Raw genomic sequence first — 23,777 nt, forward strand, 5'->3', positions numbered from 1 at the left:
GGTGAAACAGCCCCTTAGCTCCTTTCCATCAAGGGCACATCCACTCAGCCTACGGCTCACCCCACCCTGACATGTCTCCTGGTGCAGGGGGGCCCCATGTGAGGCTCGCCTGCACAGAGGAATACCATGGTGTTCTGATATGGGGAGGAGAGGGCAGGGATTGTGTCAGGAAGCTTGTTCTTTCTTCTGGCCGGCAGGGCAGGGCTACTCGTATTCCAGGAACTGTTTGTGGTAGAAGAGCAGGTACCTGAGGAGGCAAAAGGGAAGTGGGCTCAGTCCCAACTTCCAAAATGGCCTATGCCAGTCATGAATAGTTCACAAGCCTGACTTTTCGAATGGCTACTATATCCCCTCAAGAAAGACACTGCCTGCCTCCCATCACTCAACCTGACCACCTTGCTTACCAGGGAGTAAGTCACTGTGGCCTTGGTGACCTGTAGCCATTACCTATGCTGTTCCACAGTGGTGCTACCTCATGCAGGGTCCGTATCTCCCCAACCCCTGCCCAGTGGGGCACTCTTTCTCCATGACTCCTCTCCCAGGGCCCAGAGCCCTTTTTTGTCCCTGAGACCAGGAATCCTAAGCAGGCTCAGGTCAATTGAGGACAGACCACAAGTAACAAAAGCAGCAAGGAAGCTGCCCCAGAACCACTGCACTGCATGGTCAGGACAAACGAGGACCACAGTATTTGTTAATCTAGAGGCACAGACAGCAACTCTGTTCAGGAACACTCCCACCCTGTAACCACCTATAGGCCACATCTGACTCAAGAAGCCACTGTCCCTTCAGTAACAAACCCAAACTAAGTTGACTAATCCAGAGTGTGGCAGATGCAGCCCAGCCGGTGGCTCTGGTCAGACAGGAGAGATGGACAAGCACCTGCATGGTTCCTCCAGCCCCACCCCAGACATACCCTTCACTGTCCAGCACATCCTTGATGCTGGCCTTGGTGATGATAGCATCATCACACTTGAACCACTGGTCTTTGTGCTGCCGGATGAAGCTGGTGTAGTGGCCACTCTCCAAGGTCCCTTGATGGTTAACAACAGCAAACAAGGAGTACCTTATGTGGAAGGAGACAGCATTTGAACTGTGGTCTGTTGAACTGGCCCAACACCTCCCAGCAAAGATAACTCCTATAACTGCACTGAATGGAAGTGACGGCGGCAGTGACAACTTGCAGTCAAAGTAACTACTTTAATTCGTGCCACCTGACTGTGCTACCAACAATAAGAGGAATGGTACCAGAAGGAGCAGGCTCATTACTAAGCAGACCCCCCGACCAGAGGCCTCTCCAGTGGGGTTGTCACCAGGAGGGAGACTGGAAGATGCAAAAGACAGGTGGGTGGCCCTAGAGATGGGAGTTGAGCATGTGCCCTTGCCTACGCGCCATGAGCATAAGCCCACTCACCCTGCCCCCAGGCCCTGCAACCCCACGTACTTGTTGTCATTGTTGAGACTGTCCAGGGGCTGCTGGTACTGCCCGTTCATCCTGCTCTCTTTGCTGTAAGAACAGTGATAAAACTTAATTACTAACTCACCAGAGACACAGGCTCCTATGACAACATTAAGGATGCTAAGAGGTGTACTTTATACACCAGTTTCCCTAGGCACACTGGCCCCATGTGGTGGTGAGAAATTGGCCTCCTAGTGCCTATTGCTGTACACACCCCTCCACTCCCCAGACCCTAAAGTTACTTGCTACCCCAGAGGCTTCTGATGCTGGCTTTGTGAAGAGTTTTGCTTATAACACACCAAATGAAAGAATTCCTTCCAAAGGCTGTGTAAGTTAGCCCCACACTACATCCTTAAGGAGCCTAAGAGACACCATTAAGTATCTCACTGGCAGCAGGCTAGGTAGACTGGGAAGAGCGGCTGTACAGGAAACGCCAAATTTCAAACTAGTTTGGTATGTTTCCCTACAGCCAACGCAGAAGATAGAAAGACCTTTGAGACCTTGGCATCAGTGACAATGTCACCCCATTTCCCAAAGAGGTAGTTCTGATGGTCTGTGACGTTTCAGTAAGTGAGCCGTCAAGCCAGGAACAAAGCTACAAGGCCATCAAAGGCTCATAATGGGAAGCCTGCTCAGACAGCCCAGTGGGCTGAAGAGTAGCTTCTGAAATGCACTGTCTGCATTTTGACTCTCAGAACTGTGAACGTGATCCATTTAGAAAACCTGTGCAGATGGGATGAAGGATGCTGAAATGAAGCCTTTAGACAAGCTACCCCTCACCACCAGTACCTAGGAAACAGGCCAATGAACGAGACAGATTCAGGAAGGGCCTCGGGCCCAAGGCAGTAACAGACACAAAAGGATCCAGAACCTCCAGGAGCTGGATGAGACAAGGAGGAAACCCTGTCAGGATCCTTCTCAGCAGGTTTCATAGTTCTGGCTTCTATTACTGTGAGAAAATACATTTCTATTGTTTTAAGCCACACTTATAGCTGCCAGCCACAGAAAGCAAACACATGAGCAAGCACTGTAGTTCTTAGGAGGTTAAACCTCATGTGGTCTATGACATATAGGATTTAGTCTCAGAGAATCCACTGCTGCAATTCAACCCTGTTTATCTCTATTTCAGAATCTGTATCCATCAACCAAAAAAGGCCCATGTGGTCTGCCTGTGACTCTAAATGAGTTGCCAAGTTTAAAAGGTGAATGATTGATGAAGGGTCCACAGGACAAATGGGCAATCCAAGGTAAGATCAGGGTAAGTATTGAGGCTGGAGAGGTGAGGCCTACTTGGCTGTAAATGCCTGGTTTAAAGCCCGGCACTCAGTGATCTTCCTCCCCAGCAGGACCCAGGGCACCAACCCTTCTACCTGGAAGCCATAAAGGGCGTCATGTCCAGTTCGAGGGGAAAAGACACATATGTGGTGATCTTCCTCCGCAGTTTGGCTGAGTGTTCAAATCGCTGCAGAGATGAAAGGAGGGGGGAAGGGGGGAAAAGTGAGCAGACTGAGCAACTGTTGGGCTACCCAGCCTGAAGGTCCAGCAAGGGTCCTCTACTCGCTGATTTCCAGCAGCACAGTCCTTCCTTCCTGTCTCAGCCTTCTCCCTAACGCCAGGATTATAGTTGTACCCTACCAAGCTCAAACTGATCTTTCCCATTTTTAAAGGGCCATTACACGGATCGCTGTGAGTTCGAGGCCAGCCTGGTCTACAAAGTGAGTCCAGGATGGCCAAGGCTACACACAGAAAAACCCTGTCTCGAAAAACCAAAAAAAAAAAAAAAAAAAAAAAAAGGGCCATTACAATAAAGAGTAGGGAACAGAGATCATACGTAGCTTTTAAAGACTCCGAAATTAGCCCTGCTGTTCTACCAGAGGCCCTTGTTTGAATCCCAGCACCCACATGGCAGCTCATATAACTCAAGTCCCTGTGGACCTGACGCCCTCTTCTGGCTTCTGTGAGCACCAGGTTTGTATGTGGTGCACAGACATACATGCAGGCAAAACCACCACATACAGTAACAACAAGAAGACTCAAATTCCCAGTACCACTTGGCTTTCCCCACAAAGAGCCTTTTGACTCTGAACTAGACCCAAGACTATGGTCTTTGCTTTCTGGATCTTTTCCTTCTGCAGCTCAGCGTGGAATGCAGAGCCTTGCGCATGTTAGGTAAGAGCTCTACACTGACTCATATCCCTGGCCTGGGCCCAGGCCTGTTTTCAGTGGAAGAGTCAAATGAGGAGCTGGGAAAGTAGCTTAGCAGCTCAGAGTGCTGCACAAGCTTGAATACCTTAGTTCAAATCCCCAGCACCCACAGAAAACACCATAGGTGGACTATACACCTGTAATCCCAGTGCTACGGGAGGCACAGGAGGATCACTGGGCTTGCCAGCCTCAAGCCCACCTCCAGGTTCAGTGAGACACCCTGTCTCCATGGAGCAAGGTGGAGGGTGGTAAGAGCAGGATGCTGATGTCTGCTCTGGCCTACTCTGGCAGAAGGGTCAAATGTAACCCCACCTCCTACAGCAGCTCCTTTCTGCCTTCCCTCTGTCAGCAAGAGGAGCTCTTTGCTGAGCGGCTGAGCTTGAGGCTGGGCAATGCTAGGTTGCCCCTGTGGCTGATTTTCTGGGAAACTCACTTTGAGATGGAAGCAGGCCACAATGGGCAGTTTCTTCATGGTGAGCTGCTTTGTGGACTCTTGGTAGCTATGGCAACCGCTACACTTGATCTTGGCACTGCTTCCTAAGTGCTCTGGTCTGGTAAATCTAAAAGGCATTAAAAAAAAAAAAAAAAAGAGGAGAGGAAGAGACATGGGAAAAAAGGGGAACAGGTTATTTTACTACCCACAGTATGCACCAGCAGTTACAGGTGTCATATTTTACAACACAAACTTTGTTTTCATCTTTTCCTGCTTCTCTTAAGTGCGCGCGCTCCCCACTTCTCTCTCTCTCTCTCTGTACACATATATACTAGTACTAATTAAAGGTCTAGGGAAACTATAATTTTCTTTACATCCCAGCAAGTCAGCTTGTCTCAGACCAACAGAGCATACAGTCACACAAAGCTACACAAACATGACTCAATAAACAAATGGTGTGATCACCCGCAGGCTACCAGTCAGCAATGGAATGGCACGAATTGCCCCCATACACAATTCTCTGGGCTGCCCAAGATCAACAAGTGGAAAGAGTCCCCCTCACAGGTGATGTGCTGTGAGAGTCCACTCACAAGCCTCCCTGAGAAAGCTAGACCTGAACTGCTTAGCTGAGGACCAGACAGGGCTGCTGTGAGAGATGAAGCAAGGCTGGGGGGATGTGATGGTCTTGCCTACACCAGCTTCCGCATCCTGCTGTGACATGCACTTCCCCCTCTGTGCTGCGGGGTGCCGTGATGGAGGACTGGGTGAAGGTCACCTTAGAGCCGCAGGATGATCTTCAAAGACCTGTTAATTGTGTTTGTTTCTTTTTTTGGGTAGGGTAGGGGTGTCATTTTTTTCCTCTTGTGTTTTCTGTTAATTTTAAAAGATTGAATCGTGTAGTAAAATGGAAAAAAGAAGTGGCATTCTGAACCAATACTGCAGGACATGTCTCACCTTCGCAGGCAGTCTGTTAGAGTAGTGGTGCCTGACGCGTGGCTCTCCCCATTAACGACGCTGCCCTCACTCCCTGGGCTCAAGGGCCAGAACGGCGTGGAAGATCCCGGCAGATCCAAGCTGATATCCCAAAAGGGGTCTATGGTGGTGGAGACTCCGCTGCAGGAAAAGATGAAAACACATGACAGCACATGAGGATCACTGCCTATTGTGGTCTCTGAGGCAGCCTCTACAGATAAGCCAAACACCCTGCCTGCTCTGTCCATTGTCCACAAGATACCTCAGGATAAAACAGAGGTATCTACAGTAATGACTTTGTTTAGGGGAGTCTGGAAGAGTATAAATACCTGAGCTACAGGCAAAGCTGTGTTCTGGGATCCACTGCACAACACAGGAAGTGCTGACAATGCTCAGAAACTAGGTACCCCGAACGGGCAAAGACAGACCTTTGTGCACAATGGCACAGGTCAAACTTGGCAGCCCCACAAATAAGACTACTGTATTTAACAAGGCTGACTCCTGCCAGAGGGCTTAAATTTCAACATTAAAGGGGCAACTCAAAATAGGAAATTGGCTAGGTAAGGTCTAAAATTCAATACCACCTCTTGCTAACATAGGCCAGAAGGGAGGAATTCTACATTGCTCAAAGACAAGGCTTCAAAGGAGCTCTGCTATACCCTGGGGACCGTGACCAGAGTTTTAGAACCCAGGAGTGGAGTAAGAGCAGCAGTATGCGTGGGGTGAGCCAGAGGACCGAAGACAAGGCATGTTAGGGGTGCCTCAGCCAAAGGGTCCTCCTGCTTCTGAGGATGAAGCTGTAAGCAATGGCCACACCTGTGATAACCGGCTTTATGTCAACAAATAGTAAAGGAGCCAATTCACACGTTAGAACATGGACACCAATGACCTGCCATCTCAGGGCTATTGCTTTGGTTCGTTGTCTGGAAGACTAAGGAAAGCAGAAAACTATGTGTGAGGCTGCAAGGACAGCCTGCTGAGTACCACCACTGCAAAACGCCACGGGCTTCCAGCCTCAGGCAATCTGCTGATTTCTTGTGTCTTTTCTACAAGTGGTATTTTATCCCAAATGACCAGAGAGACCACAGCTGTTTAAGTAAAACTGCCCCTCACCTGCAACTAGTGCAGGTGCTCCACTATGGGCACTACCCTCCCTAAGGTGGTGCTGAGCCTTAGGCTCAAAGCCCTCGAACTGCTCAGCCTTGCTGACTGGGAAATGCAGCAGGATGTGCCCTGGCCAACTAACACTCGTGGTGACTGTCCAGCTGGTGGGAGCACTTACTGGCCGACTAACACCTGTGACTGTCCAGCTGGTGAGAGCACTTATTGGCCGACTAACACTTGTGACTGTCCAGCTGGTGGGAGCACTTACTGGCAGACTTGGCATGTAACGTCAGACTGGAGCCCACCCGTGAAGATTTGGTCGATGATGCAATTGCAGTGGTTAGGGTTGTTAGCTTTCTTCCCGTTGTCATCACCTGAGGACAGAAATGTGTGATTACCATTAGTAATGCCACCAAGACAATATAAAGCAGTCAGAGTCCACATACACCCAGCAGAGGCAGGAGGACACCAAGAATTCCAACATCTATGAAGAGTGAAGGTATTTATGTCAACAAGAGGTCTATCTGGTGGCAGAGGTAAGATGGGTATGTCACTTTTCTTTCTTTCCTGAGATAGGTTAAGGTATCTCTGGCTGGCCTTGAACTGGCAGAAGATCTGCCTGCCTCTGCCACCTGGGTGCTAGGATTATAGGTATGTGCCAGCACACTGGACTTGGGACCTTTAACTTGTTTAGAAATGGGAGGCTGAGTCAAGAGGACCAGGGCTTTAGGCCAGTATGAGCTACACAGTGAGACCCTGTTTCCAAAAATATCCAAAATCAATCAATACTAACAAACTGTAGAGAACTCCTTGGAAGCAACCAAGCGATTTCCCTTACCGGAAATAGAACCTGACTATACTGTCTAACAGGACAAATCAAGCAAAGGCTTATGGTTACCTGGGTGAGCACCAGCCTTGCTCTGCCTCATTTTTAAGCAAACTCCCCTACTGCCCCAGCTCAGCAGGGAGATGGTGGCAGGCCCACCTTTGCAGTGCCGGTGGAGGACATCCAGGGCTGCAATAAGAAACTCATGTGCGTCCTGCTGCTCATAACCCGCCAGGTGCCGGGCGTGCGTCCACACCAGGTGCAGCAGCTTGTATGGAATGTGTGGGGAGCGGTGCCCCGAGTAAAACTGTTTAGAGAGAAGGAAAGGGACAGTTAGGACACCTGCCAGTCTTTATCACATAAAAATTTCACAGCTACACAAACTGAGTAGAACTAGTTTGATCAAAAGGGTGTGCTTTTTTTTCCTTTTTGCAAACTATATTTTTATTTGGACTCAATACATTTGAGTCGTTTTCCTCTATTTTATTTCCACAGATAAGCCCACAAACAGCAAATTAAAGTGACTTTTTCTATCCAATGTTTGTCTCACAAAACCCCTCTTGGGATGGTGTCCGACTGACTACATGGCCACTGGGGCCACTGAAAATCCTCCTGGGAACACAGGACAAACTGCAGCTGGCCTCATGGCTTGCAGCACCCTCGGGGAGCCAGGCAGATGTCCACTGCTGCAACACTAGACCTCGAGGCTCGCCTCCACACCATGCTTTCCTGCCAGCAGAAAGCCCGGGGAGCTCTGCTTGTCTAACACAGAAGCAGGGAAAGACCAGCTGGTGCAGGGAGGTTTGGTTTCTTTTCTGAGCCAGTGCCTGCCTGAGCCTCTTCCTCACACGGCTGCTGACATTTACTTCTGTTTTACTGTGTGGCATTCCGGCTAGGTGCCATACCTGACTGGGACAGAAGAGTTGAATGTTTCAGTGTTGGGAATATTTGCAAAGACATCAAAAAAATCTGAAAATGCTCGAGTGCTCAGAATATTGTAGGTCATAGACTATTTGGATTTCAGATTTTTCAGGGCAAGGATGCCAAACCTGTGCCAGCAGATCTTGAGGCCACCCTCTTGCTCTTTATCAGTGGTCTATGTATATGTACATGTAAACCCTAAACTCTGGAGGATGGGACACTCCTTATTCCTCCCTCACCCAGCGGATGTCGCTGCTTTGTAAACAGCTGCTAGGACCAAAAATGTTGCCAATATTAACAGCTACTGAGTGAATGAGGCTCCTGAGCGTGTAAGCCTTTTTTGCAATGCAGGAAACCAAACTCTGGGCCTCGGGCACACTAAGCAACTGGTCTGCTGCTTCGTCTCATCCCAGCCTGTCTGTGAACTGAGAATTACAGGTTCATTCCTAAGAGGAACAGCGTCACTCATGGTAACGCCAAGGGCCCAATGCCCACTTAGATGAGAAGGCACTTGGCATGTTCAGCATTACTAAACCAGGGCTTCTTTGGCCTGAGACGCTACTTCACGGAAACCCACAGTACAAAATGACTTTAAGAACCGAGTAGATTTACACAGCGCCAAAGCCACAGCAGACTGTTTAATACTGCTTACTGAAAACCAACAACAGCAACAAAAAATTAACAACTTAAACCAAGGTGCTCGAGAGAAATACTTTACACAAAACGCTGTATATATTAATGCGCTTACATTTTCCGAAAGTAAAAACTGGAAAGCACCCACAAGTGTCTGAACAGGAGTCACCAACTGCACCGCGGCCACTACACAGAAGCATTCTGTGGCAAGACAGCCCCCATGGGCCTTGATGTAACATGCCAAGGAGACACAGAAACCTGGCAGGGACGATGGAACTGTACACACACACCGCTTGGGTCACCTGCTAACATCCATCCTTCTCAAGTGCACAGGAGTAAGAAGCAGGGGGACAGAAAGCCGTGTTCCCAGGAGTAGGGAGCCTGGCTTCAGAAAGGTTACGAGGTTGGAGGTGTTACCAATCAACTCACAGAACTATATACTAGGAAGCTTTCCTGAATGCAAATTATACTTTACTAACCCCGAGTTTAAGAGAGAATCCAAGACACCATGAGTCACATAGCAATTCCCTATTTACACCAGTGACCCCAGGACACATTTCTCAGAATACTTTCTTTTTCCTTGTAACCTCTGGCAATTTTACCCATTTTGTTCGCCATCATATCCCCAGTCCCAGTAAGTGAAGGGGCCAGCTGAATCATCTCATTAACAGTCACTGTGTAACTGTCCACTGCTCAACCCCAGGCTGTAGCACTAAGCAGCCCAGACAATAGCAAAGGTGCCTGGAAGCCCACTGGTAAAAGGTCACTGAAACAAAAGAGGCCCAAACACCCCATTTCTCCTAAGGGGGGTTAGGTAGGTTTCTGACTGCTCTCTTGGGCTACAGATGCTTATCTTTATTGGGAGTTGCTTATAAATTATTGGTCTTACTCAGAGAGAAAACAAGGTTGGACTCAGGGATGTCTCTCTTTTCCTTTATCTTTTGTAGGTATGGAGATACAGGTTGAAAAGAAAGAAGGGGGATATGGAAATATATAGGGATGATACAATAAAAAGTAGATTATTGAATCTGCTCCTCAACCTAAGGCCTTGTTTGTTACTAACAAATAAAGTTATTTTTAATTCATTGGTATAGAATTTTGTATATTGATACAACATAAGTTGACAGGCAGTGGTGGCACACGCCTTTAATCCCAACACTTGGCAAAGGCAGGCGGATCACTATGAGTTCGAGGCCAGTCTGGTCTACAAAGTGAGGCCAGGACAGCCAAGGCTACACAGAGAAACCCTGTCTTGAAAACAACAACAACAAACAACAAAACAAACCAAAAACCTAAGTTTAATGTTTATACATTGGTATAGAGTTAAAATATAAGATTATTCTCCACATATGTTATATATATTTCTACTCTAATATGAGGTATTGAACCCATACAACAATTATAATACAAAGCTTACTTCCAATACCTTGAAAGAGCTATTGCATGCTGTTTAGGATAATTAAGTAATACAAGGTAATTGTTAGTTGATCAAATCATTGTCATGTCAACTATCAGTCTATTTTTATCACAAGAATATACAGTCTAGGTTTAACAGATAGGTATGATCCTATAGATAGATAAGGTAAAATAGTTAGATAAGGTCTTCCAAGCCTCAGAGACCTACAGAATATGGCATTTAAAGATGCTTTTAACCAAGAAGAGACTTGATACTCTATGAGCATATACAGGGGGAGGCGGTCCCCCCAATACACAGTCATAGGGGAGGGGAGTAAGGGAGGAATGAGAAGATAGAAGGGATGGGATAACAATTGAGATGTAATATGAATAAATTCATAAAATATGTTTTTTTTAAAAAGATGCTTTTAATAGCCAGGTGGCGGTAGCACATGCCTTTAATCCCAGCACTTGGGAGGCAGAGGCAGGTGGATCTCTGTGAGTTTGAGGCCAGCCCAGCCAAGGCTACACAGAGAAACTCTGTCTCGAAAAACCAAAAAGATGCTTTTAATAAAGATTCTTTGATAACAAGACAGGTTAACTCCTGGCAACACCTAGCCTACCTCAAGATGATGATGAACATCAAAGAACCTCCTTATCCTTATGGAGATGGCTTCAAATGTGGCAAACCAGCCACTGACTAAAAATGGGCAAGCTTGGATACAGGCAGTCGACAGCCAAACTCTGCCAAGACAGGGTAATCAAGTCCTCAATAGTTCCTGCCTCACAAACATGTCTGTCACATATACTGGGCCATAAGGCTGAAGATGATGCTTCAACGTTAGAGTTTTGGGTAACTGCTCAGACAGCAAATTGTCTCTTTTATTTTGTTTGGTTTGTTGTTTTCCTTTCTCATTTTGGAAGCTGCCAACCTGCACTTCCGGTTCACTCAAGTTTCATTCCTTTTCAAGTCTCTAATGGTGCTGAAGACCAGATAGTTTAGTCTTACAATCAACCTTAGCTGTTTAGGAGTTAAGATGTTTTTAGGTCTAGATAGATGTTTTAAGTTGACAGAGATGAGATGATAGATACTGATTCTCATCAGAATTTTAGAATCACCAAGATAGAAAAGATGCTTCATACAAGGCTGCCAAATATAATTAGCCAAAACATCATGAATGTAACATTCATATAATCCCTGGTTCTCCTTGCGGTATGTAATTTATTTACTTACATGTAATAATATAAATGTATATGCCAAAAATAAAATACAATCCTTAGAAGAAAAAAAGGAGGCCTGTCTGCTGGTTTCTGTTCAAAGCAGGGACCCACCCCACTGCTGGAATGGGAAAAGAAGTTATTTCAGTTCTGACACCTCGTCTGAGGCCACTAAGATTGTAGGTCTTGAGACCAAGCCTGAGCAGGTCCCAACCCTGAGCAAGGACAGACATGGATGGGCACAACAAAATGTAGCTATGATTAGATCAAGGACACAGTCTTAGCACTGTCTCTGCGCTGCCAGTCTCCAGGGCAGAAGCACACACTTGAGAAGGGGCGCATCTGCAGAGTTCCTGAATGGAAGTGGCAGACAAGAGGATTCTCGGAGACGACTGGCTTCCTTAAGTTGACTCTGCCATGCCTGCCACGGGAGGGCTCCTCTCCTTGGCGAACACTGTGCCTCCAAAAACCAAACTCTAGCAATCCCATTGTAAAAGCCATGTCTTCCACAGTACAGGCACATAGTGAAGAATAATTAGGTAAGGTTTTCATCAACTACTTCCTTCTCTTTAAATATGGAGCGGGAGGAGGCAGTTGTCCAGCCATCTCGCTCCAGCAGCTGCACTTACCTCCTGGAAGAGAGAGGACATCTCACAGACCAGGCAGGAGCTGGGGCTCTGCATCTCACAACGGTGCCTGTCTGACAGGAAGAAATCTCTCAGCAGCGGGGTGTGGGTCAGCGCCTGCACGATGCAATTCATAAAGCACGTGTTTCCCAGGTTGATCAGCCCACGCAGACCTGGAGGGGAAGCCATGGAAAGCAACAGGGTCACCTGTGCCCTGAGCTCAGCCCCAGGATGCGCAAAGCTTCGGTCACATCTCCGTCACTAGTCTCTCATTCAAGCAGTACGCGCAGGAAAAGTGTAGTTCTCTCTAATTATGGACTGCAGGGCAGACGCTCATCACTTCACAGGGTTAACCAAATGCATTTACTGCACCAACAGGCAAGTCAGAATGGAGCCTCGCTAACAAAGCGAAGTGTTTTCAAACAAACTCTAAAATACACTTCCTCCTTTTTAGAAGATAAGGTCATTATCGGGATGTGTGTGTGCATGTGTGCTTGCCTTTTAATCCCAGCACTTGGGAGGCAGAGGCAGGTGGATTTCAGAGTTCAAGGTCAGTCTGGTCTACAGAGTTCTAGGACACCCAGGGCTACACAGAGAAACCTTATCTAGGGGTGGGGTGGGGTGGGGGAAGAGATGTGGTGAACACCCTCACTGACAATTCATTTCTCCATGAGAAGCAGCTTTGACCAGGACACTTGAATCCTTTCAAAATGCAGACGCGAAGGAACTGGAGGGGACCATCTCCACTCATCCCTCTGCATCCCACATAAATAGCAGCTCCTGAAGACCAGGTGCTTAAGAGCTGGATGCTGAACAAAACCAGGAAAGACACTGAGGCAAGGCTCAGACAGAACCTCTGTACTAAGAAATGCAAGGTTTTCTATCTATATGACAGTCTGAGAAAGAAGTCTAAGCAGGACTGAAGACAGGCACTCTGCACACGCCCGCACCCACCAATGGTACAGTTGGAGGTGATCTTCCGCCGCTTTGGGTTGTGTTTCAGCAGTTCCAGCTCCCGTTTGGTTGGTTCCCAAGTTGAAAACTTCTCTCCAACGCCTAAGAAGATGGAGAACAGTCTCAGGTACTGTCAGCTAAGTTCTCTTGTAAGCAGAAGCTTTGATGACTCGACATGCATTGGCTGCATTTCAGAGGCACCCTTCTGTGGTGAGAGAGGTGCCAGATCACTAACAGGAGTTTCCCAGTGAGTGCTTATGGACATGCCATGTTTATTAGTCAAGGAAAGTAACACAACCCACCCATCAAAGCACCAGACACTAATGTTTCTCAAATGCCTTGGATCCTGGAGTAGAGACAGCAGCATCAGCTCCAATGGGACAACTTAGTAATTCATCAAAGATCTTACAGCAAATGACACTGACATTTGAGTCTGAGGTGCAGCTTGGTAGTAACACACTTGCCTAGCACATGTGTGGCCCATGTTTAATCCACAGAATTACGAAGGAAAAAGAAAACACACTTTGTTTGTTTATTTGTTGAGTTATGGCCTCATTGGTAGCCCTGGCTGACCTGGAACTTGCTCTGCCCATCTCCCAAGGGCTAGGACTGTGAAATCATGCACCACCCCAGCTACAAATGCACTTTGATCTACCTGCTGAACATACTGCAGAAGACTGGAACCCATGACAATGATACCCGAAAGGGAACGAAGAGCACACTTCACTCTTACACAGCCTGTCACAAGGTCGCCTTCCTCACTAACTCAATGCACTGTAAGAGTGCATCACTTGAGCTGGGCGGTGGTGGCGCACACCTTTAATCCCAGCACTCAGGAGGCAGAGGCAGGTGGATCACTTTGAGTTCGAGGCCAGCCTGGTCTACAAAGCGAGTCCAGGACAGCCAAGGCTACACAGAAAAACCCTATCTCAAAAAACAAACAAACAAACAAACAACACAAAACCACCAATCAAACAAGAGTGCATCATTTGGCCAGAGGGAATCAGAATGACTTTGAAGAATTGTTTTATCCTGGCACATGTTTATCTCAATTAATGGTTCTTGTCTTGCACAAAGAAACAATATACCCCCACAAAACAAGTCAGATGTAGTGTTTTGAGGGGCCAGAAAAAAAAAAATACAAGTCAGAGATTTCCTCCAGAAACCACCTGCTAAACACAAACCCCTGACTCCTATAGCGCCTGTTTCTACTCCCTCAGGACACTGCTGTGCTGATTAACTTTTTGCCACCTGGACACAGCTAGGATCCTATGGACTGAGGGGACATCCATTGAAAAATTGCTCCCATCAAATTGGCCTGTAGAGAGTGTCTCTCCTGGGCAAGTAGTCTTCAGGTTTACAAGAGAGATAGCTGAGTGAGTCACAAAAAGGCTACAGTGTGTCCAAAATCAGAGGTATTTGCTAAGATCTTTGTGACCATTTATTATGATGTAAGATTTCTTTTTTATGATGGGCTAACAGAAGTTCCCAACGCCTGCAACAGAACAATTCAGGAAGCGAGTGGCTTCCACATGTGTAACAAACTGAAGGATTATCTTACTAAACGTTACCAAAAAGAGACATAAGAGTTTATACTTAAGGAGTAATTGTCATCACATTGTCAAGCTCGCAAGTTCTAAGTTGTTTACTAGATAATATGTAAGTTTAGGAAATAAAAATTACAAGGAGGCACTTCTGCATGGTACCTGGACTTTGCCTCACCTAGAACACATACATATGTTGTCAATGCTGAGACAGGCTGTTTTTGCTATATATGAAAACTATTAAAAAAAAAAAAAAAAAAAAAAAAAAAAAAAGATCGAACGTGTCACTGTGATACATGTAACTCTACTGCCAAAAGCAGCTTTTATCACTCAGGCACAGGCACGTTTCAATGGTTTTTGTTTCTTCCTTTTTTGTAGCACTGAGGTTCAAGCCCAAGGCTATATTTATGCCGGGCAGCAGCTGTACCACAGAGTGAGACACCAGCCCACCGAGAAGCAATCCAGTATTCCACCCTGCCAGGGTTGAGGACTGAGTAAGAAAAGGGAGGGACTGTACAGTGTAGCAGACTTTCCGTGGGAGGATGGACACAGCCTGGAGTTTTATGGTGGAAGACACATCCAACCTTGCCTAAGGACCAATAACCCACTTCAGCTAAATCTCCATGCTTCCTGTAAGCCTGTAAGCCATATCACTGCCACAGGAAAATTGGGACTGGTTTTTTTCTCTCCTATCTGGCTCAAACCAGCTTCCCTTACCACTTTCTGGTCACCTAACCTTCTAAGTATGGTGAACGCACCTTGCAGCTTCCAAGCCTTGCGCTGCTCCTCTTTGGCAATGATTTCTATGTCTTTGTCGTAGATATAGTCCTGACACAGGAAGCAGTAAATACCTCCATACATCAGGTCAATAGCTGCAGACAGAGGAGGGAAAAGAACAAAATTCAATATAGCACGACAAGGGAGTACTTCAGGCAGCACAACATGGAGCCAAGGGTTCTAGACACCAGCTGCCCAGAGCACCTTCTTCTCTGAAACGCAGGAGGTCTAACTGTGGGGTTTATCCAGGGTGGGTGAATGCATCTGCTGTCTCCAGAAACTTCCCTGAAGGCTGATGGAGACTGGGAGACACACAGTCTCTTGCAAAATACTAATCCAAGGAACACGACACTCCGCTTAAGCTGCACTAGTGCAGAACTCAAAACTAGGGCAAAACTTCATGGAGTATTTATTTTAGGTCCACAGGAATTCCCAGCAACCTGACTGGACGTGCGGCACACCCTGCACGGATGGCAATTCTGTAGGAGAGGCAGCAGCTATCTGCTGTTTGTTCTTGTCTTGACTCTGTGCTGCTCTTCCTCCAGAGACAGGTGAAGCAGGGTCTACTCAGAACACCTTGACTTCACAGCACGAATAGCGAATTTATAAAAGCATTTGTTCCAACTGCTACTTTAAAATTACGGGTATCATGAGAACTGGGATTGGTGGGCCACAGGAATAATTCCAGGTATCATTTTGTGAGGTGCTGCCAGATTTTAAAGTACATGTAACACTGAAACAACTATTTTGTGATCACAATGGAATAACTCTACAACAACAGAAAAAACAAAAAATCCAAAACCATGGAAAAAAGAGTAGATGGGACAGAAACATCCCCCACTGAATCAAAGGAGAAATCTCAGGAAAATTAGACCTGCTGGGCATGGCAATGCATGTCTTTAGTTTCTACTGGAAAGGCAGAGGAAGGTAGATCTCTGTGAGTTAAACTCTACAAAGAGAGTTCCAGGACAGCCAGGGCTACACAGAGAAACCCTGACTTGGGGAAAAAAATAAATGGAGGGGGGGGGAAAAAAAAAGGAAAAACCTATCACACTAACACTTAGGGACTTGGGAGGAGGCAGAAACAGTGCTAAGATGGAAAGGCTGTAAATGCTTATCTTAACCATGAGCAAGCCAAGTGTGACAATGCATGCTAGAATCCCAGCACAATGACGGCTGACAGAGGAGGATCCCATGTACGGGGCCAGCCTGGGCTACGTGACAAGACTGTTTCAAAAAGCAAAGCACCTGCTGGACATGGTGGAGCAGAACAATCAGGAGGTCAGGGCTATCTTTAGCTACGTAGCAATTTCACAACATGACTCTTGCCTCGAACCCCCACTCCTAACACACACACACCCCTACTTCAGATACCAGATGCCATACAATGCTCAGCTGCCCTTTCATGAACCTGCATTATTGGAAACCAGGAAAACTCCTTGCTGAAATATGACACCAGTTTAAAAAGCAAACCAGCTCTCAGGGAGGAAGAAGCAGGTGGATTTCCAAGAGTTCGAGGCCAACCTGGTCTACAAAGTGAGTCCAGGACAGCCAAGGCTACAAGCAACCCTGTCTTGAAAACCCAAAAAAGAAAGAAAACAAACCTTCAAGCAAATGGTACCACCAACTTGAGTTCAGTTTCAAAAGGACCATTTGATCACAGTGGGCTTTTGGAAAGATAACATGCTAACTGGGTCAATACCTGCTCCGGTTCCCACTGCAGGGGGATGCCTTACCCAGGTTGTGCCGCTTTGACTTTGCATGGTCATGGATGTGTTTCTTTGTAAAACAGCCAAAGAAGACACAGTAGAGGCACGAATGCAGTCGGTTCAGGTGGATGCCGCAGACATGGCAGACACAGGACTTTGCCTGAAATTTACATAACAAGTTATGAGCAATGTGGACACAACAGGAATTCCTAAGGGAAAACATGGAGCCCAAGTCAAAGGATCATAATTGGGCTAATGTGGGAGGGAGGACGGGGCTTATCACTTTACAATAGAACTCCATTCTTCCATCCTCCCCAAAGCACTTAGTTTATTTAGCTCAAATCAAGATCAACAGGAGACCAGCTATGATGACGCCACCACATTCTCACACTTAGTCCTGACTGGCACCCCAGGCCAGTGCTACCCACACTCCAACCAGCAACTCATACCCAGCCACCCTTAACCCAGGTTTTGTTTTGAGATTTGAGAAATCAAGGTTCTTAAAACAAAACAAAACAAAACAAATGAGTTTTAAACAAAACAAATGAGTTTTAAACAAAACCAAAAAGTCGTCAAAATAAATCAACCCAAGAAAAGACACATGAATCAAAGCAATCCACAGGAACAAAAGAAGAAAAGTCCACTGTCAAGAACAGGTCACAGGGACCCAGCAATGTCATCATAGCAAATATAAACATGGTCAAGAATGTGTGTTTGTAGCACTGCAGGTCAGGTACGGAGGAGGACGAGCTCACTGGGCAACCAGGGCAAAATTTGACACAGCTAACAAACAGTAAGAATGTATTACTTACACCTAATAAAAACAAAAGGCACCCAAGCCTACTAAAATTACCACAATACAAGCATACATACTAGCTTTGCCAAAGTCTTCATGTGAAAATTTCATAAAGCTGCAGTGGGAAAGACAAAACAAAGCCTATTTTCTGTAACTGTCACAGTAACAACTGACTTAAACAGAATCACCTGAGGACACTGAAATCACTGGTGAAAAAAACAATGGTCCTTGCAAAAACAGACCAAATATCTACCAAGTCAACGAACAGGTAAGTACACAGTGCCACTACTCTGTAACAAAGACATGCCCATATGGGAAAGGACATGTGACCACAGGCTACAAAACACACAGAACAAGTCAATCCTCATAGACTGCAGCTGGGGACGGCAGGGAGCAGATGCAATGTGCCAACATCTGAATACTCCAACCCATGCTCCTATGTTCCTCTGACAAGGAACCCTGGCATACTCTGTGCCGTGTGGTTGCTTAGAGAAGTGTGATGGCTCTGTATCTGTTATTTAGACAACTAGGCTTCTGGTTTTTCCCTGCTAAATCTGTGACTGAGTTTGAATCTGGAGTTCCCAGCAGGCCTACCTCTCTGACTTTATAAAACGCAGTAGCACACACTAGTAGTCCCAGCACCTTAAAAGCTGAGGCAGGAATCCTAAGCTGGACTACATAGGGACAGCCTGCCTTAAGAAACCCCAAACAGTAACAATAACCCTCCCCTTACATCCTTAATATTACTGTTAGCACTGCATCTTGTGGAAGCTCACAGCTACTCATTGCTATAGCCTGAAGCGGGTCTAACATACTCAGAGGTTTAACCTTCATTTAATGACATATGTGGCCTGGCCACTGGATGGGATGGCAGTTCAAGGCCCTGAAGTGAGTGGTGCCTACCTGTAGAGCCTGTTTGTAGTACATCTCTAGATTCATTTACCACACAAGTGAAGGATGTGACTTGCTGAAGGGTTTAATTTATAGTACTGAAAACAAAACCAAAACTTAAGGGCTGGAGAGAATGGTTAAGAGCACCGACTGCCCTTCCAGAGGTGCTGAGTTCAAGTCCCAGCAACTACTGTAATGGAATCTGATCCCCTCTTCTGGTGTGCACAAAAACAGAGCACTCATAGACATAAAATAAATAAATAAATGTTTAAAAAAAAAAAGGCCGGGCAGTAGTGGCGCATGCCTTTAATCCCCTTTAATCCCAGCACTTGGGAGGCGGAGGCAGAGGCAGAGGCAGGCGGATTGTTGTGAGTTCGAGGCCAGCCTGGTCTACAAAGTGAGTCCAGGACAGCCAAGGCTACACGGAGAAACTGTGTCTTCAAAAACAAAAAAACAAAACAAAAAACCCACAAAACAAACAAACAAAAAGCACAACAAAAACCCACAAAAAAACTTAAAACCCTGGGCCAGTTCATAAAACACGCTCAAAATGAAATCTCATGCTATTTAAGCAAAGGCAAGTGCTAACCATAGACCAGGTGAGGTTATCCTATCTAGAAAAGGTGACACCAGACTGTCTAGCACTAAATGCAGACACAAGTATCTCCCTTCCTAAGAGACTAAGGTGGGACCAAAAGCTGAACTCATGTGAATGACAAGTCGGAGACCTAAGGTTGTAGCCAGGGTCTTGGAAGAGGGAGGCCAGGATGGATCTTTCTAGCGTCCCAGCAGGGAAGCCCTTCTGATGTTTAGCTCGAAGCCTAGGAGTTGTACAGTACTGTCATTTGTTACAGCAGCCCCAGGACAGAGGCAGAAAGTTCATGCCAGCCATTACCCTAGTTTGCATGGTACCAACACTGCTAAGTTTGCAAATGAATCCCCAGTCATCCTCACGACTTAGGGTCAGCATGAAGTAGCCAGTGAGCGGCACAGTGTGGTAACCAGGGTGCTGATGGGGTGCTGTGGAACAGTACAGCTGGCTTGTAGAGCCAGTGACAGCTAACTGCTTTCCACCCACGAACAGTGATTGTTGTGGTCTCTCTGGAGGAATGTACTTCCTGAGGAGGCAGCAGCCTATCTAGGGTCAGCCTGCCATCAGCCAGCACCCGGAGCTACTCTGCGAGCTGGTGGAACTGGAAGTTAACCTGGAACAGGCCACACAGGGAGGCTTCGCCACACCTTCATTAAGGTGCTGGCTCTAAGTCACACTCACAAGCTGCAAACAAACCCTGACACCTACAATTTTTTTAGTTGTCAACTTCTTGGATTTCTTCCTCCTTCAGAAGCTCCCCTTCCACATCACTGCGCTCTGAGTCTATACTCAGGAGCGGCACAGCTCAATGACAAGGGAGCCCATCTCTAGCTCTTTGGAAATTTCTATTGGTTTACAAAAGGCTGCAACAGTTTGCATTCTCACCAGCAGTGTATATAAGAGCTCCACTTACCTGGGTATTTGCTCTCATTTTTTCTTGAGGGTAACCATTTTGCCTGGGGTCAGATAGGATTTCAGTGCAGTTTTAACCAGCATTGCTCTGATGGCTGAAGATGAATAATTTTCCAGATATTTACTGGCCATTTGTATTGTTGTGTTTTTCTTCCCCCCACCACCATACATGGCCAAACTTTTTTAAAAAAAATAATTGACAGGCTGGAGAGATGGCTCAGAGGTTAAGAGCACTGACTGCTCTTCCAGAGATCCTGAGTTCAATTTCCAGCTACCACATGGTGGCTCACAACCACCTGTAGTGAGATGTGGTGCCCTCTTCCAGCTGGCAAGCACACATGCAGGCAGAACATTATCTACATACTAAATAAATAAATATTTTTTAAAAATTGACTTGTGAAATAAAAACATTCTGAGCTGGATGTGTTGGTACATGCTTTTAATCCCGGTACTCAGGAAGGAGGCAGAGGCAGGCAGTCTCTAAGTTTCAGGCCAGCCTGGTCTACAGTGCGACTTCCAGGACAGAAAGTTATACAGAGAAACTCTGTCTTGGGGGAATCTGAGCCATAGGGAACTTCAGGAGTGGAGTTCTGTGCACACTTCAGAGCACAACTACCTGCCCTCCTCTCCTGCCTCCCTGTAGTCACCACATGTCTTGTGAGTGGTGCACTAGTGTCTCAACTCTCAGTTGTGAAAACCATTTAATAAAGAACCTCTAGCACAGTGGAAATTTAAATATTGAGCTGGGTAGCCCAAATTAAAAAGGAAACTTCATTTCCTTGTGTGACGCTATACAAAACTAGAGTCTGGGAAGATAGAGAAAACAAAAGATGAAAAGAGAAAGGGCATGGAAGACCAACACACACACACACAAAGAGAAAGGGGAAGATTCACACTTCCGCCATTAATCCCCCATAAAAATGACTTTACAACACATCTCAATCAAAGAAGCAACAGAATGGATCAGTGTTAAAATGATGCCTCATGGAACACTGGTGTCAATCTTGTTCACTTCTGCAATCCCAGTCCTCAAAGGGCTGAGACAGGAGGATTGGGTGTTTAAAGTCAGTCTGGGCTATACAAAATACTGAATAACCCAACCAGTATATTTTCAGCCTAGTATTTTTTGTTTGTTTCAGTATATGTTTCTATTACAAAAAAAAATCTCACTCTGATCCTAAAAGGCTATGCGTTACAGGACATAAGCTTTTAGTCACCCTATTAATATATATGGCGGTGTCTTTCACCAAGACCGATAAAAGAGAAGTTAGGCTGGGCGGGAGTAACATTCACCTTTAATCCTAGTGGAGACAAAGGCAGACACATCAGGCCAGCCTGATCTACATAGCCAGTTCCAGCCAGCAAGGGCTACACAAGAGAACCCCTGTCTCGAAAAACTAAAGAGGGAGAATTATATACTTAGCATACATCCCAGCACATTTGTCAGTTTTCTAGTTAAGAAACGCTAATCAAGATAGAAACACAAGCTGGGCATGGTGGCACATGCCTTCAATCCCAGCACCTGGGAGGCAGAGGCAGGTGGATCTCTGTGAATTCGAGGCCAGCCTGGTCAACAAACTGAGTCCAGGACAGCCAAGGCTACACAAGAGAAAACCCTGTCTTGAAAAACAAACAAAAAAAAGGTAAGCACAATCCAGTTTTCACCTTCAACACCAAATTGTGATAAGGAAGTGTAAGATTAACGAATATCGTTTTCCGATTTACAAATCACTAATAATTTAATCATAGTTGCTGAGATTTACAGGACCGGAAAAACAACAAACTAGCCTCGATGGCTGCTGCTGTCAATCACCCCCTACATCCTACAATTCCGCTTCAAATCTCGAGTGCGCAGAGAGGCCCTGCCAGCCTCATCTGTCGGCGGCGGGTTTCAGCCCCTGCACCTGGCTGCTATCCACAGAATCACCTTGCAGAACCCCGCCCCCCCCCCAACGCGACCTTCGCATACAAGGACTACTCCGCAAGGCAATTTCAGACTGATCGCCAAGGCGGAGTCTTCCTCTTCTGACTTTTCTATTTTTTGCTCAGGTCTTTCCCTCCCCGCACGTCGAGGCTTCCCCTAGTTCGTCTCCCACAGCGCCGCCAGGCGGTCCCTAGCCCCCTCCCAGCACCGTCAGGCTTTGCCTCGCCCCTTCCCCTGCCCCTCCCCCGCACCGCGAGGGTTCTCGCTCTCTCCCCTGACGCCCCTCCCTGCACCGCGAGGCTTCCCCACGCGCCTTCCCCGCACTGCCAGGCTCCCTCCCGCCCCCTCCCCACACGACCAGGCTTTTTCCTCTCCCACTCCCACCACACGCCCCGCGTCCCAGGCCGGAGAGCGGTGCAGGCCTCCGACGCACCTTGCGCTTGCGGGCCTCGGCCGTTCCGCTCCACACGAAGCACTGGTAGATGGCCCGCAGGTTTTGCTTCCAGTTGTCCACCTTGAAGCTGCCCAGGTGCGAGCAGCCCGGCGGTGGTACCGCCAGCTCAGCGTCCATGGCCTCGACCTCAGGCTCGGGCCGGGCGACCATGGCGGGCAAGGCCCGGGCGCGCGGGGCGGGCGGAGACGGGGGCGAGGACGACGCCAGGGCGGCGAGAACAAAGCGGCGGACAAAGACCGCGAGGAGAACCCAGACGACAGCAGCACCGACAGCTCTCGCAGCTCGGTCCGACTTCGAAGACGAGGGGCGGGGCGGGGCGGGGCGGGGCTGTCCGAGAGAAAAGATAACGTCACCCAGGCCTGCGGGCGCAGTGCGCAGGCTCCGTCGCTCTAGGCCCCGCCCACCAGCCCTCCACTCAGCCGCTAGGTCCCGCGAAACGCCGAAGGCAAGGGGCGGGGCCAATAAAATCCCGCCCTCGCGTCACTCCATTGGTTGCTTGGCACGGCCTGCGGTTATCATAGGCTGGAGGGCTGGTCCGGTTTGCTTTGGAGCCGCCCCCGGAGACGCTAGCGTCATGACATTTCCAGCCTCCACTTGGAAAGCGGGGCGTACTGAGGATTGGTTCGGCTGGCTACTGAACCGGTTTACACCGGCTTGAGCTCTGCCGCAAAGAGGCGGGGCGCCGGACGGGGTGGGACGAGACTTGCGTTTGCGCTTTCTCTGCAAGGCGAGTTTTCCAGGTTGTGTTTGTTGGTCAGCGGGGTTCCTTGTGTGGGCGTTACTGCAGAGATTGCCATCTTGGTGGCTGTGTTGGGTACCCGAGTGCCACAGCTGGGGATTGGACGCGACAAGAACAGACTGCGTTTCCTTCCCTAGGGTCTAATCCAGCGCCATCCTGTTGAACTAGGATGCCAACGGCATACGAATTTTTTTTAATAGCTACATTTTTCCTTTTTTTTTTTCCAACAAGAAGCAGATAAAATGTATTTTAACAAGTAATGCAATAAAAGACACAATATGTGAACGTGTGATAGTATAGATTTTTTTTTTTAGTGAAATACTCTGTAATCTTTGCATTGGCACACGTTCGGTACAGCATATTCCATTTATACTAGCCACATTACACACAAATAGCTACTATTAAGTAGGGACAGTACACCTTATAATGCATTCAGCCCTCCTGTCTGGGGGTTACATATATGTGCAATCAACCAACTCAGTAGATACAAAATTGTATCTACTATGTAAGTAGATGTTCTCCTCCCCTATCATATGAGCTAGGTGTCGAACTCTGGTGACAGGTACCTGTGATGTGGAGCAGTGAAATAATTTCACCAAGATAGAAAAAGGCAGAAGTAGGTTCATCAAATGCACTGCGGTAACAGCAGCTAGCAGGCAAGGCAGCGCAGAGCAATTATCAAAAGGTACTCAGAGG

At 47.2% G+C, this 23,777-nt stretch overlaps 1 protein-coding gene across 1 annotated transcript; it reads right to left on the reverse strand.

Moving 5' to 3' along the window:
• Positions 1-136: 136 nt before the first annotated feature.
• Positions 137-22,648, reverse strand: Usp22 (ubiquitin specific peptidase 22). The gene is made up of 13 exons (XM_051167433.1): positions 22,322-22,648; positions 16,801-16,933; positions 15,046-15,159; positions 12,744-12,845; positions 11,793-11,962; positions 7,156-7,303; positions 6,439-6,544; positions 5,049-5,207; positions 4,095-4,221; positions 2,827-2,918; positions 1,442-1,504; positions 914-1,063; positions 137-247 (listed from the first exon to the last, which is right to left on the reverse strand). Exons 1-13 carry the CDS (start codon positions 22,490-22,492, stop codon positions 205-207), a joined length of 1,578 nt encoding a protein of 525 aa, XP_051023390.1. The 5' UTR covers positions 22,493-22,648; the 3' UTR covers positions 137-204.
• Positions 22,649-23,777: the final 1,129 nt, after the last annotated feature.

The sequence above is a fragment of the Acomys russatus genome, chromosome 25 (assembly GCF_903995435.1).
Source record: "Acomys russatus chromosome 25, mAcoRus1.1, whole genome shotgun sequence".
In the NCBI taxonomy this organism is placed as follows: domain Eukaryota; kingdom Metazoa; phylum Chordata; class Mammalia; order Rodentia; family Muridae; genus Acomys; species Acomys russatus.

Excerpts from the sequence above, each read along its gene's own strand:
- Usp22 (XM_051167433.1), bottom strand. The coding sequence starts at position 22,492 with ATGGTCGCCCGGCCCGAGCCTGAGGTCGAGGCCATGGACGCTGAGCTG. Across the intron at positions 15,160-16,800 it reads GTCAAAGCGGCACAACCTGG|CTATTGACCTGATGTATGGA; the intron begins GTAAGGCATCCC and ends CTCTGTCTGCAG. Across the intron at positions 11,963-12,743 it reads CACCTCCAACTGTACCATTG|GTCTGCGTGGGCTGATCAAC; the intron begins GTGGGTGCGGGC and ends CTTCCCCTCCAG.